The 18,418-nt window shown below is 29.2% G+C and overlaps 1 protein-coding gene across 1 annotated transcript; it reads right to left on the reverse strand.

Moving 5' to 3' along the window:
- Positions 1-9,623: 9,623 nt before the first annotated feature.
- LOC105138716 (RING-H2 finger protein ATL39-like) lies at positions 9,624-10,454 on the reverse strand. The gene has a single exon (XM_011044885.1). It carries the CDS (start codon positions 10,410-10,412, stop codon positions 9,798-9,800), a length of 615 nt encoding a protein of 204 aa, XP_011043187.1. The 5' UTR covers positions 10,413-10,454; the 3' UTR covers positions 9,624-9,797.
- Positions 10,455-18,418: the final 7,964 nt, after the last annotated feature.

Below are 18,418 nucleotides of genomic sequence, written 5' to 3' on the forward strand. Positions count from 1 at the left end.
ACATCTATCGTTCATGTGATAATAGATATACTATGTAAAATAATATTAAAACTATGGTTGTGATACCAATGTAGATCGAAAAGCAAAACTTACTTGTGAGAATTCGTTTTTTTATTCATGGATCAATTACTTCAGTGCCATTTCAATTACTAGAATCAAAGTGATATTTCACAATACGAGCGTCTTTGTAAATCTTGTCAAATTAATGCTGAGAGTTAAGATGGGAGAAAAGAAAGAGATAACTATGTTCTTTTAATAATGAAAACTTATCTTCTTTCATATGGATTATGTCCCTTTATATATGATTAGAGGAGACGATTACTTTCTTTAGTAACTCCTCTAATAACTTGGACCAGGTTCATCCATCATAAGCAGACCAGACCTAACCCAATAGCCAACATCTCTCACTCATCCATGAAGGACTAAATCTCTCTAATACATTATACTTCAAACATGCACAAGAATTTCATACTTGACAAACGAACTATGCGACCTAAAACACATAGTGAAAAGAGCTTCAATATATAAATTTAACACAGGTCATATAAGAGACATCAACCTCATAATTAATTATTCCTTAAAGTGTAGTAATATACCTCAAGTATTTTTAGTTATACATGACTGAATATAATTCAATCCCTTAAGAATTTCATACTTAATCTATCCTTCCAATTACAAGTATTCTAAATCATATCAAATTTATTCAAGTGATATGATCCCGACCAGTGAATACAAATAATAGGTGTAGAACTAAAATTACTTTTTTATTTCCCTCTCATATCAATCAAATTTGAATTAACTCACTTTTCTAAGAGTATTCCTTTAAGTCGAATCATTCCATGATTATAGGATATACTCCTAATGTAGCGATCATTAATACATCACCTCATGATATAGTCAAAAGTCACAAAGGGTAAGATTTTGAGATTGATCTTCAAGACTCACATAATAAAGAAGTAGGGGTCCATTCTTTTATTCCTGTAATGGCTGCTAGCACATATAGTACGAAATACATGTTATAGTAAAGCTTGCTCTTTTCTTTTCTTAAGACAAAAGGTGTATGCCATTACTCTGCTTGTTAGAGGAAATACATTATTTGAGTCTTAGTCTTGTTGCTAAAAACATAAACTTCAAATTAAAAATTCTCATTTACTTATTTTTTATTAGTGGCAAATGAATAATTTCATACTTGGCTTCAATCATAATAAACACATAAATGGCAAGAATTCATTCATGCCAATTCTTTTATTTAAGAATCTCATCTTGGTCCTAGCCAAGGTGACTTTTTTAATAATCATTTTGAGTTAAAATTACTTTCACTGCGTCTAAGTCACTTATTGAGCATTAAAACTCAAATAGTCTCATATTTACTTACATTACAAGTGCTAGATGTGATTGCTCATATGAGCGAGCCAATCTAAATCTATTGACATACTTTAACAAATTATACTATACGATACTCAATATAATCCATGAAACAAATAATGAATAAAATGATATTTTAATGGTATTTATTCATTACTCAATAACTGTAAGCTTTCATATAATCCTTAAAACTAATCATATAACTAATTACATTCTACATAAACCAAGGGACCTCACATGTCTAACAAATACATCCCTTGCTATTGGTTTTGTGAGTGGATCTACAACTATAAAATTTATAGAAATGTGTTTTAGAATCACATCTTGTTCAGTAATTGCTTCTCTAATGTATTGATATCTCATCTTGATGTGTTTGGTCTTTCCATGATATTTTGAATCTTTAGCCACAGTTATTGCAACAATGTTATCACAATAAATTGTTTTTGGGTTTGATGTTGAGTTAAAAATTTTCAAATGATACAGGAATTTTTTTTAACCAAACAATATCTTGTGCTACTGTAGAACAAGCTACATACTCAACCTTCATGGTAGATAAGGCTATACAAGATTGTTTCTTGCTCCTTCATAGTATTGCACTATCATTAAGCAAGGAAGCACATCCTGAAGTTGATTTAGATTGGTCGACATCTCCTTCCCAATCAGCATCAAAGAAACAAAACAATCATAAATCTTTCTTTCCTTGGTAACATAACATGTAATTTGAAGTTCCTTTCAGATATCGTAAAACCTTTTTGACTGCCATCTAGTGTTTCTGACCAGGGTTTGATTGATATAGGCTAACCAATCCAACAACATAACATATATTGGGACGTGTGCACATCATTGCATATATCAAACTACCAACAGGACATTGGCATAAGGTACTTTAACAACATAACTTCTTCTAGTGCATCGTATACCCTTTTTAGCATATTGACATTCCCTCTCAAATAGCATTTCATCAGCGAGATTGTTGAAATCTAAGGATTCCAGCTTATATTTCAACAATAATCGCATTGACATCCATTCCTAATCTACCTATATTATTATTATTAAAATAACAAAAGGCATAAACTTGATTTAAAGGAAAAATTAAAGATCATAAAAACTTTGACTAAAGGACAAAAGAAAAACATAAAAAACCAAAAGATAAAAAATCAAAACTCAAAGAACTAAATCTGAAACACCAATAAAAATAAGGACTATAGTTGATTTTCTAGGGTAGAAGAGAGAAATGAAGGAAAAAAGGTGAAAAAAAAACTCACTAGTGAAAAACCAACCACTTTTAGCAGACACAAATAACTAATAAAGGAAAAGAACACAAATGAGAGCCAAATAAGACGATGAAAGCTCATTTTTTACTACAGGAGACGCCACATGCACCGCCTAGAGTGTGTTGCATCTTCTACATACCAGCAGCTTTTTATATTTAAAAATTATAAGTTAAATCATAAATTACTTTATTACTCTCAACCAAACAAATAATTACAATAACATTGAGAGAAAAAGGCACCAATACCCCTATATCAATGGCTTAATTTCTTTTATCTTTAATGTCACATACATAATCTTACTGTATGCTAAAAAGACAACAACACTCATGTCCTCCAATGTTAGGTTTTTTTTTAATCCTAAAGATATTTTGGTTTTCATGTTGTTTATAAATATATTAAATAAACAAAAATATCCTCAAACAAATCCATAATACCTAATGAACCATAGGTAAGCAATTTTTCTTTTGAAGGAAAAAAAATCACCACTGTAGTTGTGAATAGAAAAATATGAGGGAGGCTACGATGAATCCTCTTTCTGTTTTAGTTTTTTATTTTTTATTTTTCATATATCTAATGATTTTTAAATCATTGTTTTAGTGAAAGATTTTTTTAGTTAAAGACTAACTTTAGTTTAGTACTCTCAGTAGTAATTTCACTTACGTGGTAAGCTAGATGAAAGCCAATACAAATAGTTGTTTTTCTTATTTTTGTTGCATTTTTGCAACATGACTTTATCTTTTTTTTTTTTAATCTTTGTAGATAGCTTTTTATAGGATGTTCTATCCCTCCTTGTTTTATATATATATATAAAACAAGGAGGGATAGAACATCCTATAAAAAGCTATCTACAAAGATTAAAAAAAAAAAAGATAAAGTCATGTTGCAAAAATGCAACAAAAATAAGAAAAACAACTATTTGTATTGGCTTTCATCTAGCTTACCACGTAAGTGAAATTACTACTGAGAGTACTAAACTAAAGTTAGTCTTTAACTAAAAAAATCTTTCACTAAAACAATGATTTAAAAACCATTAGATATATGAAAAATAAAAAATAAAAAACTAAAACAGAAAGAGGATTCATCGTAGCCTCCCTCGTATTTTTCTATTCACCACTACAGTGGTGATTTTTTTTCCTTCAAAAGAAAAATTGCTTACCTATGGTTCATTAGGTATTATGGATTTGTTTGAGGATATTTTTGTTTATTTAATATATTTATAAACAACATGAAAACCAAAATATCTTTAGGATTAAAAAAAAACCTAACATTGGAGGACATGAGTGTTGTTGTCTTTTTAGCATACAGTAAGATTATGTATGTGACATTAAAGATAAAAGAAATTAAGCCATTGATATAGGGGTATTGGTGCCTTTTTCTCTCAATGTTATTGTAATTATTTGTTTGGTTGAGAGTAATAAAGTAATTTATGATTTAACTTATAATTTTTAAATATAAAAAGCTGCTGGTATGTAGAAGATGCAACACACTCTAGGCGGTGCATGTGGCGTCTCCTGTAGTAAAAAATGAGCTTTCATCGTCTTATTTGGCTCTCATTTGTGTTCTTTTCCTTTATTAGTTATTTGTGTCTGCTAAAAGTGGTTGGTTTTTCACTAGTGAGTTTTTTTTTCACCTTTTTTCCTTCATTTCTCTCTTTTACCCTAGGAAATCAACTATGGTCCTTATTTTTATTGGTGTTTCAGATTTAGTTCTTTGAGTTTTGATTTTTTATCTTTTGGTTTTTTATGTTTTTCTTTTGTCCTTTAGTCAAAGTTTTTATGATCTTTAATTTTTCTTTAAATCAAGTTTATGCCTTTTGTTATTTGAATAATAATAATATAGGTAGATCATTCTAAATTCTAATTTAGAATAATTAATTCTAAGAAATTCTAAATTATATTTTTAATAAATTTTAAATGAATATAAATTTCAATTCTATTAGAAAAATGTAATAAAAAATAAAATATATAAAAATATTATATAAATTAAATCTATTATATAAATGTAAATATATTAGATATAGTCCATTAAATATAATATGTAATTAGATGTATAATATTTGGCATAGTTATTCACAAATAAAATCCAAGTAATGCATGTCAATACCAAGATAAAAAAAAATACGGATATAGTTAAATGATAAAATTTCTCTTTGCCAAGGAGAAGACACGATAATGGTGATAATAATGATAATAGTAGTAGTAGTAGTAGTAGTAGTAAAACTAATTAAAAAAAACTAAAAAGGAAGGGGAGGTTCTTTTGAGCCACACAGACAATCCATTATTCATTATAATAGTCAAACGGTGTCTATGACCTTCCAAGAAAAAAACTTGCCTTGAAGCTTCGAGTGCTTTTGTATTTTCCATTCGTCAATTAATATATATATATAAATTAATTGTCAAAGTCCAATTGACTACTGCAATTGTAGTAAATTGGGAATGAAAATGGAAAGAAATGACAGTTTTTAATCTCCGTTTCCATCATCAATTCACACATGAAATGATAATAAAATTATACAACTATCATGTAGAAAGTCTTTTCTAATTAATTATATAAAAGACAAATTCATAAAGAAATTACTTCATAAAATTTTGTAAATTCAAAATTCTCAATAGAAGTAATCTTTTAACATAAAATTTACATCTATCGTTCATGTGATAATAGATATACTATGTAAAATAATATTAAAACTATGGTTGTGATACCAATGTAGATCGAAAAGCAAAACTTACTTGTGAGAATTCGTTTTTTTATTCATGGATCAATTACTTCAGTGCCATTTCAATTACTAGAATCAAAGTGATATTTCACAATACGAGCGTCTTTGTAAATCTTGTCAAATTAATGCTGAGAGTTAAGATGGGAGAAAAGAAAGAGATAACTATGTTCTTTTAATAATGAAAACTTATCTTCTTTCATATGGATTATGTCCCTTTATATATGATTAGAGGAGACGATTACTTTCTTTAGTAACTCCTCTAATAACTTGGACCAGGTTCATCCATCATGAGCGGACCAGACCTAACCCAATAGCCAACATCTATCACTCGTCCATGAAGGACTGAATCTCTCTAATACATTATACTTCAAGCTTGCACAAGAATTTCATACTTGAAAAACGAACTGTGCAACCTAAAGCACAGTGAAAAGAGCTTCAATATATAAACTTAACACAGGTCATATAGGAGACATCAACCTCATAATTAATTATTCCTTAAAGTGTAGTAATATACCTCAAGTATTTTTAGTTATACATGACTGAATATAATTCAATCCCTTAAGAATTTCATACTTAATATATCCTTCCAATTACAAGTATTCTAAATCATATCAAATTTATTCAAGTGATATGATCCCGACCAGTGAATACAAATAATAGGTGTAGAACTAAAATTACTTTTTTATTTCCCTCTCATATCAATCAAATTTGAATTAACTCACTTTTCTAAGAGTATTCCTTTAAGTCGAATCATTCCATGATTATAGGATATACTCCTAATGTAGCGATCATTAATACATCACCTCATGATATAGTCAAAAGTCACAAAGGGTAAGATTTTGAGATCGATCTTCAAGAGTCACATAATAAAAAAGTAGGGGTCCATTCTTTTATTCCTGTAATGGCCGCTAGCACATATAGTATGAAATACATGTTATAGTAAAGCTTGCTCTTTTCTTTTCTTAAGACAAAAGGTGTATGCCATTACTCTGCTTGTTAGAGGAAATACATTATTTGAGTCTTAGTCTTGTTGCTAAAAACATAAACTTCAAATTAAAAATTCTCATTTACTTATTTTTTATTAGTGGCAAATGAATAATTCCATACTTGGCTTCAATCATAATAAACACATAAATGGCAAGAATTCATTCATGCCGATTTTTTTATTTAAGAATCTCATCTTGGTCCTAGCCAAGGTGATTTTTTTAATAATCATTTTGAGTTAAAATTACTTTCACTGCGTCTAAGTCGCTTATTGAGCATTAAAACTCAAATAATCTCATCTCTACTTACATTACAAGTGCTAGATGTGATTGCTCATATGAGCGAGCCAATCTAAATCTATTGACATACTTCAACAAATTGTACTATACGATACTCAATATAATTCATGAAACAAATAATGAATAAAATGATATTCTAATGGTATTTATTCATTACTCAATCACTGTAAGCTTTCATATAATCATTAAAACTAATCATATTACTAATTACATTCTACATAAACCAAGTGACCTCACATGTCTAACAAATACATCCCTTGCTATTGGTTTTGTGAGTGGATCTACAACTATAAAATTTATAGAAATGTGTTTTAGAATCACATCTTGTTCAGTAATTGCTTCTCTAATGTATTGATATCTCATCTTGATGTGTTTGGTCTTTCCATGATATTTTGAATCTTTAGCCACAGTTATTGCAACAATGTTATCACAATAAATTGTTTTTGGGTTTGATGTTGAGTTAAAAATTTTCAAATGATACAGGAATTTTTTTTAACCAAACAATATCTTGTGCTACTGTAGAACAAGCTACATACTCAACCTTCATGGTAGATAAGGCTATACAGGATTGTTTCTTGCTCCTTCATAGTATTGCACTATCATTAAGCAAGGAAGCACATCCTGAAGTTGATTTAGATTAGTCGACATCTCCTTCCCAATCAGCATCAAAGAAACAAAACAATCGTAAATCTTTCTTTTCTTGGTAACATAGCATGTAATTTGAAGTTCCTTTCAGATATCGTAAAACCTTTTTTACTGCCTTCTAGTGTTTCTGACCAGGGTTTGATTGATATCGGCTAACCAATCCAACAACATAACATATATTGGGACGTGTGCACATCATTGCATACATCAAACTACCAACGACATTGGCATAAGGTACTTTAACAACATAACTTCTTCTAGTGCATCGTATACCCTTTTTAGCATATTGACATTCCCTCTCAAGTAGCATTTCATCAGCAAGATTGTTGAAATCTAAGGATTCCAGCTTATATTCCAACAATAGTCGCATTGACATCCATTCCTCAGGTAGAGAACTGAGAACAATTAACATTTGATGTTCCATGTAAAATTCATAAACACCACTCATAACTAGTCTACTCATCTAATGACATATATAATCAATGTGTTCTTAAATTTTAGGAATAGGATTAAAGGCATAACCTAATAAATGATCAATTTGTTGTTGCCTATCCATTACAACAAAATATTTCAAAAGGCACATAAATGTTATACTTAACATTCAATTAAAGCATATATAATCATATATGTTAAAAAAAATACAGAAATTAAGCAATTTATTTTAACAGTAAATAAATCGACACCACTATTTTATAATTTATATTAACAAAAAATATTAATTATCTTAATAGTATTCTTCATATTAATATCTATTAATAATTATTAATATACACATCTTATAAAAGATGTGTGTATATGTTAACTCCCATTCGACAGTTTATATATATATATATATTTCAAAAACTGTGTTCATTTAGTTTTTTTTTTTTTCAACTGCTAAATAGCAGTTCCAAGTGGTTGTTATGATTGCAATCAATTAGAATGATCAGTTCACATGATAAATTGATAGTTTTTTTCTTTTAATAATTATCAAATAACAGTTAATTAATTGTCAAAGTCCAATTGACTACTGCAATTGTAGTAAATTAAAAATGTAAATGGAAGTGGAAATGGCAGTTTTTAATCTCCATTTCCATCATCAATTCACACATGAATTGATAATAAAATTATACAATTACCATGCAGAAAATATTTTCTAATTAATTATAGAAAAAACAAATTTATAACTAAATTACTTTATAAAATTTTGTAAATTCAAAATTCTCTATGGAAGTAATCTTTAACACAAAATTTACATCTATCGTTCATGTGATAATAGATATACTATATAAAAATAATATTAAAAACTATGGCTGTGATACCAATATAGATAGGAAAGGAAAACTTACTTGTGAGAATTCACTTTTTTATTATTTGATCAATTACTTCATTACCACTTCAATTACTAAAATTAAAGTGATATTTCACAGTACGAACGTCTTTGTAAATCTTATCAAATTAATACTGAGAGTTAAGATGGGAGGAGAGAAAGAGATAACTATGTTTTTTCAATAATGAAAACTTGTCTTCTTTTATATGGGTTATGTCACTTTATATATAATTAGAAAAAATAATTATTTCCTTTAATAATTCCTCTAATAATTTGAACTAGACTTGTCCATCATAGACGGACCAGGCCTAATCCAATAACTAACGGCTAGAAACCTTCTTTTGGGATATAAAAAGAATCAGCATGACAGGGTTTCCCAATCGGTAACCTAGCAAATGAAATTTATCTCTTAATTCACCTAAAACAAAAGAAATATAAAATCCTATGTGTTAACTAACTAAAATATTTGGTAAAGTCATTTGGTATGCTACATTACATGGCTCAAAAAAAGGCTCTTAATGAACTTAAAATAACTTAGTAATTGAATGTTCCTACTTAGCTTAGAATCACTTGGCATGGTACCATCTATCAGCAAACTTGTGTTCAAATTCTACTCACAATAGAAAGAAAGATAATTTAGAAATGGATTGCTCCTTATTTTACAACTCAAAAGCGAACAGACCTTCTAATAAACTAAAAAACATGGAATCGATGATTCTGAAAATTTATCAAGTTCATATTGAGCAAAGAAACCATCCAACAGAGAATAAAAAAGAAGGAACACGTCTTGAAATTACTAAAGATACTCCATGTATTTTTTGAAGTTAATTTTTTATTTAATTATATGAAAATAAAAATAGATATTCCCAGGAAAAACAATGAATAAAATTTTTCGTGGTTCTTGGATGCTGTTAGATATGGGGTATTTCTTTCAGACTACACACACACACATAGCAAATTTAACACGGAACGCTGTCATCCAACCAAAACTCTGCTCAGTTGTTCACAGGGGATTTGGTGCGCGAGGTTTATTAGAACAGAACTCGCTAGAAGTTCAGATTTTTATTCAATCAAACCTCATTAATGACAAAAAATTTTGATAATAGATCTTAAGATCCAAAAACCTTCTGGCTCGTGAATTACACCTATCAGACTATCATAATTCACAATCAAACCAGGAAAAAAGAAAAGCATATCTCCTCCGTTCAGTTGGGTATCGTGCTATTGCTGACAGGAAACAGAGTAAATGATCCATTAACATTTTCCACCATGTTAGGAGAGTATATCCTTGTAGACTCCACATTCTTGTCTATGATTTGGTCTCTACAAATGGGACAACTTGAAGTTCTTGATGATAGCCAGTCATCGATGCAGTCCTTATGGAACGTGTGCTTACACCTAGGCAAGACCCTTATGAACTCTCCATGAGCATAATCATCCAAGCAAATTGCACAGCTTTTATCAGAAAACGCGAAAGGAGAAGAAGATGACGATGATGATTGTGGCAACGTCGGGGCTGAGGCTGGTGATTGCTCTCCAAAGACAAAAACTGGGAGGGCTGCAAGTTCATGGTGGGTCTGTGTATCAGATTCACGGGAACATGAGTTGGATGTTGTTCGATTTTGTTGATTATTAGAAGGAAAGTTGATTAAGCTGATAGAACACTTGCAGATGGAAACAAAAATGACAACGACAAGAATTACTATCATAACAGATGCAATGCCAATACCTACAATTGATCCTCCTTGGTCTGCTTGTTCCTCTTGTCTTGCCAAATTGCCATTCAACATCTGTCGACTAAAATGATGAATCTGATCCATTACAATGGTGAAAAGCTAATGGGGTAGTTGGTGAAACTAGAATCTTGTTAATTGCTATTATTTATGGAAGAGACTTGAGTGGCAGCCAAGAAATGAGAGAGTCCCTTGGTGAAGTTTCCATGCAGCTTCCTTCAGAGTTAATAACTGACCAGAGTCAAATTATGTTGCCAAATATTCTGGGCTAGGCTGTTTTTTTCCAATTTGATTTGAGACGTTGCAGATTTGAATCCGTTTGCATAATTACTATACTTGCCGAGCTTTTGTATGGAAAGTATGACATATTTGCTTATCGGACAAACTAGGTGTGGTCACATGCTATGTTACGGGCCAGATTACTTTTTTCATAAAAAAAGAAAATGATGTTTAAGGTGCCATAAACATGTTTTTTATACCAAAAATTAAAAAACCTTCATGATATTATAATAATTTTTTTTTCTAAAAAAAGATAAACGATGTAACTTAATATTTAGCCTATTAAATACAAAATAAATAAATTGAAAAAAAAACCTAAAATAATTAATCAATATTAATTCTAGTTAGCATGATAAACTTGTAGTTTCATCTTAATTATTTAATTTTATTTAATTTTTATATCAAATTTAGTTCTTGTTCTTTTAATTGTTGTTTGTTTTTTGATCTTTTTTTTTCTAATTGAATGTGTTTTCAATTTAGTCCATTATCATTTGATTTCAAAATATTTTTATATCATAGTCTTCATTTTTTTTTATTGTTATTTTTATTGTATTTTTTTTTTTCAAATTCATCCCTTACTATTTTGTTGATTTATAATTTAGTTTTTTTAGGGTTTGCCTTTTATGGGGTTGGTTTTGGGCTTTTGACCAAGGTCACTAGTTTTGAAAATTAACACTTGTTGAATATGGTCAATTTCTTAGGTTTTTTTTAAATTAATTTTTTTAATCGCTTTCATCTTTAAACATTTAATTTATTGGAAATTGATCTTTTTTTTATTTATTTTTTTCTGGGCTATCCCAATCCTATATTATTGGTTGCGAGGTTAACAAATTAACCCGAGTTGACACATCATGATTGGATTGTCGTCGGTGATCGATTGTTTTTTTTCTCTTTATTTTCTCTCTTCCGACAACAGAAGTATATAATTGTTTTCTCTTTATTTGTTTTTTGCATGACTACCAGACCTTACCCTTTTACTCTTTAGTGACTTAAATTTAAGTATTTGATCTAGGGGTTTTTGGGTCTTTTCATCTACCTCAGTAGTCATTTGAAAATTGTTTGGGGCATATGCTGCCTTTTCAATTTATAATATAATTAAAGTACTCTTTTACCCTAGAGTCAATAAAAATTAGAACTGTTAACCAAGGTTTTTTTTTGGCTTTTCATAATATTTGTAACAGTAAAAATATTTCTTTACCCCCAAGATCAAAAAAAGATATGTTGTCAAAAAAAGATATTTTAGATTTTTATAATTTTCATGTATGATACAATAATGCTTTTAACCTAAAAAAACAAAAGAGTAGCTTGTGTCTAGTGTTTTTACCACACCCAAATATCTTAAGTCTTACAGCCACACTAAACTCAAGCCACTTGACATGGCTACTAAACCTAAGGCTCTTGGAATGGTATTCTTGACAGTTCCAAGTTGTTTGGGTTTTATATAGCTGCCAAACCAAAAATGCTTAAAATGTTTTTTAGATTCTAGTATTTTTTTTTTCAAATTCATCCCTCACTATTTTGTTGATTTATAATTTAGTTTTTCTAGGGCTTGCCTTTTATGGGGTTGGTTTTGGGCTTTTAACCAAGGTCACTGGTTTTGAAAATTAACACATGTTGAATATGGTCAATTTTTTAGGTTTTTTTTAAATTAATTTTTTTAATCGCTTTCATCTTTAAACATTTAATTTATTGGAAATTGATCCCTTTTTTATCTTTTTTTTGCTGGGCTATCCCAATCCTATACTATTGGTTGCGAGGTTAACAAATTAACCCGAGTTAACACATCATGATTGAATTGTCGTCGGTGATTGATTGTTTGTTTTTTTTTCTTTATTTTCTCTCTTTCGACAACTAAAGTATATAATTGTTTTCTCTTTATTTGTTTTTTGCACGACTACCAGACCTTACCTTTTTACTCTTTAGTTACTTAAATTTAAGTATTTGGTCTAGGGGTATTTGGGTTTGTTCATCTACCTCAGTAGTCATTTGAAAATTGTTTGGGGCATATACTGCTTTTTCAATTTATAATATAATTAAAGTACTCTTTTATCCTAGAGTCAATAAAAATTAGAACTGTTGACCAAGGTTTTTTTTGGCTTTTCATAATATTTGTAACAGTAAAATATTTATTTACCCCCAAGATCAAAAAAAGATAGGTTGTCAAAAAAGGATATTTTAGATTTTTATAATTTTCATGTATGATACAATAATGCTTTTAATCTAAAAAACAAAAGAGTAGCTTGTGTCCAGTGTTTTTACTACACCCAAATGTCTTAAGTCTTACAGCCACACTAAACCCAAGCCACTTAACATGGCTACTAAACATAAGGCTCTTGAAATAGTATTCTTGACAGATCCAAGTTGTTTGGGTTTTACATAGCTGCCAGACCAAAAATGCTTAAAATGTTTTTTAGACTCTTAATATTTTTTATATTTGTTAAAAAAGTGATATTGACCCGCTGCGAAGTGTAGACCAATATACTAGTTTGTAACTATTAATTAAGATCATGAAGACAAAAAAAAAAGACAAAAGGAGAGTTGGTGGAATTGTGGTTAGGTGGGGTGATAGGGAGTGTAATAGAAATTACTTTTTAAAGTGTTTTTACTTGAATACTATTAAAATAATATTTTTTATTTTTAAAAAATATTTTTGATATTAGAATAAATATAAAAAAAATTAAAGAACAAATACAAATTTTATCCACTTTTTAAAATGCAATACCAAACTAAGATGAAAGCCAAGCAAATGATGCATGAATCGAAGGTGTTTAAGTTGACTACCGCCATTGTATTGTATTTAAGTTACTATTTTTATTGTGCTTGCCATTGATAAAAGAGTTTTTTTTATTGTGATACTCGTTAAATACTAACTTTGCATTATATTTAAGTTATTATTTTTATTGTATTTGCCATGTATAAAAGAGTTTTTTTTTTAATTTAGCACTATAAAAAAAAATTTAGTAAAATAGCAAAGGCAAAAATATATATGACGATCCCACACACTTGATCGAACAATAGATAATATATACAACTCAAGTATCACATTCAATATACGTGACTCCAGTATCGCTACAACTTGATAAATAAATGTTCAAATAAATACAAAATAAATAAATTGAAAAAAAAACCTAAAATAATTAATCAATATTAATTCTAGTTAGCATGATAAACTTGTAGTTTCATCTTAATATTATATCTAATAATCATCTCTATTCATGGAAGTGTCTAAAGCGCTTGTGTAAAAGTTTGGAACTCCACTTTAAATCGTCCACCTTAAGGACAAGTTTATAGCATCCATATATTTAATTTTTATATCAAATTTAGTTCTTGTTCTTTTAATTGTTGTTTGTTTTTTGATCTTTTTTTTTCTAATTGAATGTGTTTTCAATTTAGTCCATTATCATTTGATTTCAAAATATTTTTATATCATAGTCTTCATTTTTTTTTATTGTTATTTTTATTGTATTTTTTTTTCAAATTCATCCCTTAATAAACAAGCCTAAGATGCTCGAGGACAAACCAACATCCTCAACGCTCCCATGATAAACAATCTCATCTTTCACTAATGTTGCTTCAAGACACTCAACATCCTTAATCTCTTAAAATATACCATGACATTAATTGAGTGTAGTGTTGGCCATAATATATCTCATCTCATCTACACTATTACAAATAGCCATTATTGTTCTTTGAGCACCTCACACTAAGTAATGGATCTATATACATACATTAAAAAGCAATTGGTACTCTTCATATATAATAACATTAACAATATTTAATAAATATTGTATGTAAAACAATATTACGTAACAATCAATTATGCCTCAAATATCGAGGAGCATAATACATCAAGTTGAATTGTTTTCTCTTTATTTGTTTTTTGCATGACTACCAGACCTTACCCTTTTACTCTTTAGTGACTTAAATTTAAGTATTTGATCTAGGGGTTTTTGGGTCTTTTCATCTACCTCAGTAGTCATTTGAAAATTGTTTGGGGCATATGCTGCCTTTTCAATTTATAATATAATTAAAGTACTCTTTTACCCTAGAGTCAATAAAAATTAGAACTGTTAACCAAGGTTTTTTTTTGGCTTTTCATAATATTTGTAACAGTAAAAATATTTCTTGTTGAGATAAACCAAATTATTGCATTCCCGATATGGGCAATGCATATCAACAATGTTGAAGCAATTTAATGGGACCTCTGCTAACCAAAGCTCGGATTCGTCACAACATATAGGCAAGTTAAAAGTATCAAGTTAACGAGATATGACATCATATAACCTATCAAAATATATGAAAGATTTATATTACATAACAAGTTAAAAATTAAAAAATTAAACTTCAAAAAATACAATAAATCTATAACCTACACCTGATGTGCCTAATGTGTGTCTAACTCATGCTAGTATAACTCGTGGACATGAGAGAGATTTACTGTGAAATGTTTATCATCACACCATCCTAACATGTCAAGCCACAAAGTACATTTTTCATTCAATTTATATAAATAACATATTGATTAAATTTTATTTTATTTTATTATTACCTAGAATAAATGGATAGTGGCCTCTTAGTGATTATGTCAAACATATTATTACTCTAACTTTCTAGATATTCGATATGAATATACTCCCCTGATTAAAGCTATATTAATTAACATTGACAATTCTCAATTAGTATTTAAAATATAGTTAATTCTAACAATCAAAGAATTTAAATTAGTATACTAGACACTTGGCAATTTATCTTTTATTCTTTAAACATACTTTACATTGTTACTGGTAGAGATATAAAAGTATATCCCCCTGACTATAATTAGGAATGGCCTAGAAGTCCTCGAGTAATACCAGAAAGAACACGAGCATTGCATTGCCTGCAATACTAGTAAAAATAAGACCTCTAAACATATTCAATATATATATTTGAGCATATAAAACCAAGTGGTCCTATTTATTGGGGAGTTTTAAAATTTATGTCTAACCATATCAATGGACATTTAATGTAATCACCCTTGTAAGCACTTACTAGAGGCACCCATACTAATAAATAATATATAAAGCATCTTTGTCAATCAACCCTATACGTCTTGTCATAGGTGCTTCATCTATTGGAAGGCTAATCAACATAGTGACATTCTATATAATGGATGTAGATGGAAAGTGTGTGTCTCGCATATTCATAACTCAACCAAAGCTACAATTAATGTGTGGTCAGATGTATACCACATAGCTGATTGATATAATATTTTATTAAAATTAAACTAACTACATCTATTTATAATTTTTATAAAATTTAATGTAATTATATCTAATAATCATCTCTATTCATGAAAGTGTCTAAAGCGCTTGCGGAAAAGTTTGGAACTCCATTTTAAATCGTCCACCTTGAGGACAAGTTTATAGCATCCATGTAGGGGTAAGGAAGACCAATATAACCCAGCTCATGGATGGATCAGGGATGCTCGTGGATAGACTTGCACCACCACCCCAACTTGTCCCACTCGAAAATAAGTATATGTAAGTTTCAGCACCAATATCACCCTAGCTAATAAACAAGCCTAGCATGCTCGAGGATAAACCAACATCCTCAACGCTCCCATGATAAACAATCTCATTTTTCACTAATGTTGCTTCAAGACACTCAACATCCTTAATCTCTTAAAATACACCATGACATTAATTGAGTATACTGTTGGCCATAATATATCTCATCTCATCGACACCATTACAAATAGCCATTATTGTTTTTTGAGCCTCTCACACTAAGTAATGGATTTATATACATACATTAAAAAGCAATTGGTACTCTTCATATATAATAACATTAACAATATTTAATAAATATTGCATGTAAAACAATATTGTGTAACAATCAATTATGCCTCAAATATCGAGGAGCATAATACATCGAGTTGTGTGGAATTCTAGGGAAACACGATCAGGTAGGTATAATAAAATGATGTTTAATGGTTAGGTATCATCTCATGTAGATATCTACATCAATCATCGGATACTACTTCTAAAAACACCATCCATTTTAACATACCAAATATCTAGGTAAGATCCATGAATCGCTAAACAACTCTCATCTAGTTTAGCCTAACTAATAATATACAGTTTATCATTAGTATCAATATAATTTGATATTTGTTGAGATAAACCAAATTATTGCATTCTCGATATAGGCAATGCATATCAATAATGTTGAAGCAATGTAATGGGACCTCTGCTAACCAAAGCTCAGATTCGTCATGACATATAGGCAAGTTAAAAATATCAAGTTAACGAGATATGACATCATATAACCTATCAAAATATATGAAAGATTTATATTACATAACAAGTTAAAAATTAAAAAATTAAACTTCAAAAAATACAATAAATCTGTAACCTACACCTGATGTGCCTAATGTGTGTCCAACTCATGCTAGTATAACTCGTGGACATGAGAGAGATTTACTGTGAAATGTTTATCATCACACCATCCTAACATGTCAAGCCACAAAGTACATTTTTCATTCAATTTATATAAATAACATATTGATTAAATTTTATTTTATTTTATTATTACCTAGAATAAATGGATAGCGACCTCTTAGTGATAATGTCCAACATATTATTACTCTAACTTTCTAGATATTCGATATGAATATACTCCCCTGATTAAAGCTATATTAATTAACATTGACAATTCTCAATTAGTATTTAAAATATAGTTAATTCTAACAATCAAAGAATTTAAATTAGTATACTAGACACTTGGCAATTTATCTTTTATTCTTTAAACATACTTTACATTGTTACTGGTAGAGATATAAAAGCATATCCCCCCGACTAGAATGGCCTAGAAGTCCTTGAGTAACACCTGAAAGAACACGAGTATTGCATTGCCTGCAATAGTAGTGAAAATAAGACCTCTAAACATATGCAATGTATATATTTGAGCATATAAAACCAAGTGGATCAATCTTTTAGTCGTGTCAATATGCTCATGTAACTCCATCAATGTTTATTGTTGAGATGTTACAAGATCACCTCCTTGAAAATCAAGTAATTTAGTTATTTGAACAGTTAAAATAATTAAAATAGTTATCTAAAAATGACATTAATCTAGATGTATGACCTCTTCACTTCAAATATCATCTAAATGATACTAATCTTACATATTTAGAACTGACATATCATTTGGACCTGCCTTAATAACCAGGTGCTCCTATCTGTCAGCATTTCTAAAAGTAGATGAACATCTTCTAGTCCAAACCATGCCTCCATCAAGGTTTTATATAAAAGACTATTAGCATTGCAACACAATTTAATATCCATATAGTTGAATTAATAACAATATTTTAAGTTTATATAATTTGAAACAAATGCAGTTATTAGCATATGTTGTCTAGTTTTACAAGTTTTTCTATTACAACCCATTTGACATCATATGACATGTTTATTCAGTGAGTACCCCTCTCTAGCTTTCATCTTATTATGCATATGAGTGGATTTTCTTCGAACCTTATTTGTTTTTCATCTAGTTGGACATCCATACATATCTAGATCAATATGTGCATATCATAATGGCATATCAGGCAAAGGTTGAAAAATAGAACTATATGTACTTTTGTACTACAACTTGGAGTAAAAATCATCAACAAATTACGCATAGTCTATATTTTGTAAAGTGTGACATGCAATTAGGTGTGAATATTATTGTTGATATAATTTATTATTGTTGATATAATTTTCATTTACCATGTGTACAAGTTGCTTATCAATGTTAATCGTTTCTTAGGCTTCTCTTATAACACTAGCTACTGG

This window comes from Populus euphratica, unplaced genomic scaffold (assembly GCF_000495115.2).
Source record: "Populus euphratica unplaced genomic scaffold, PopEup_1.0 scaffold82.1, whole genome shotgun sequence".
In the NCBI taxonomy this organism is placed as follows: domain Eukaryota; kingdom Viridiplantae; phylum Streptophyta; class Magnoliopsida; order Malpighiales; family Salicaceae; genus Populus; species Populus euphratica.

Bases quoted from the DNA above. Each gene is read 5' to 3' on its own strand.
- LOC105138716 (XM_011044885.1), bottom strand. From the start codon at position 10,412: ATGGATCAGATTCATCATTTTAGTCGACAGATGTTGAATGGCAATTTG.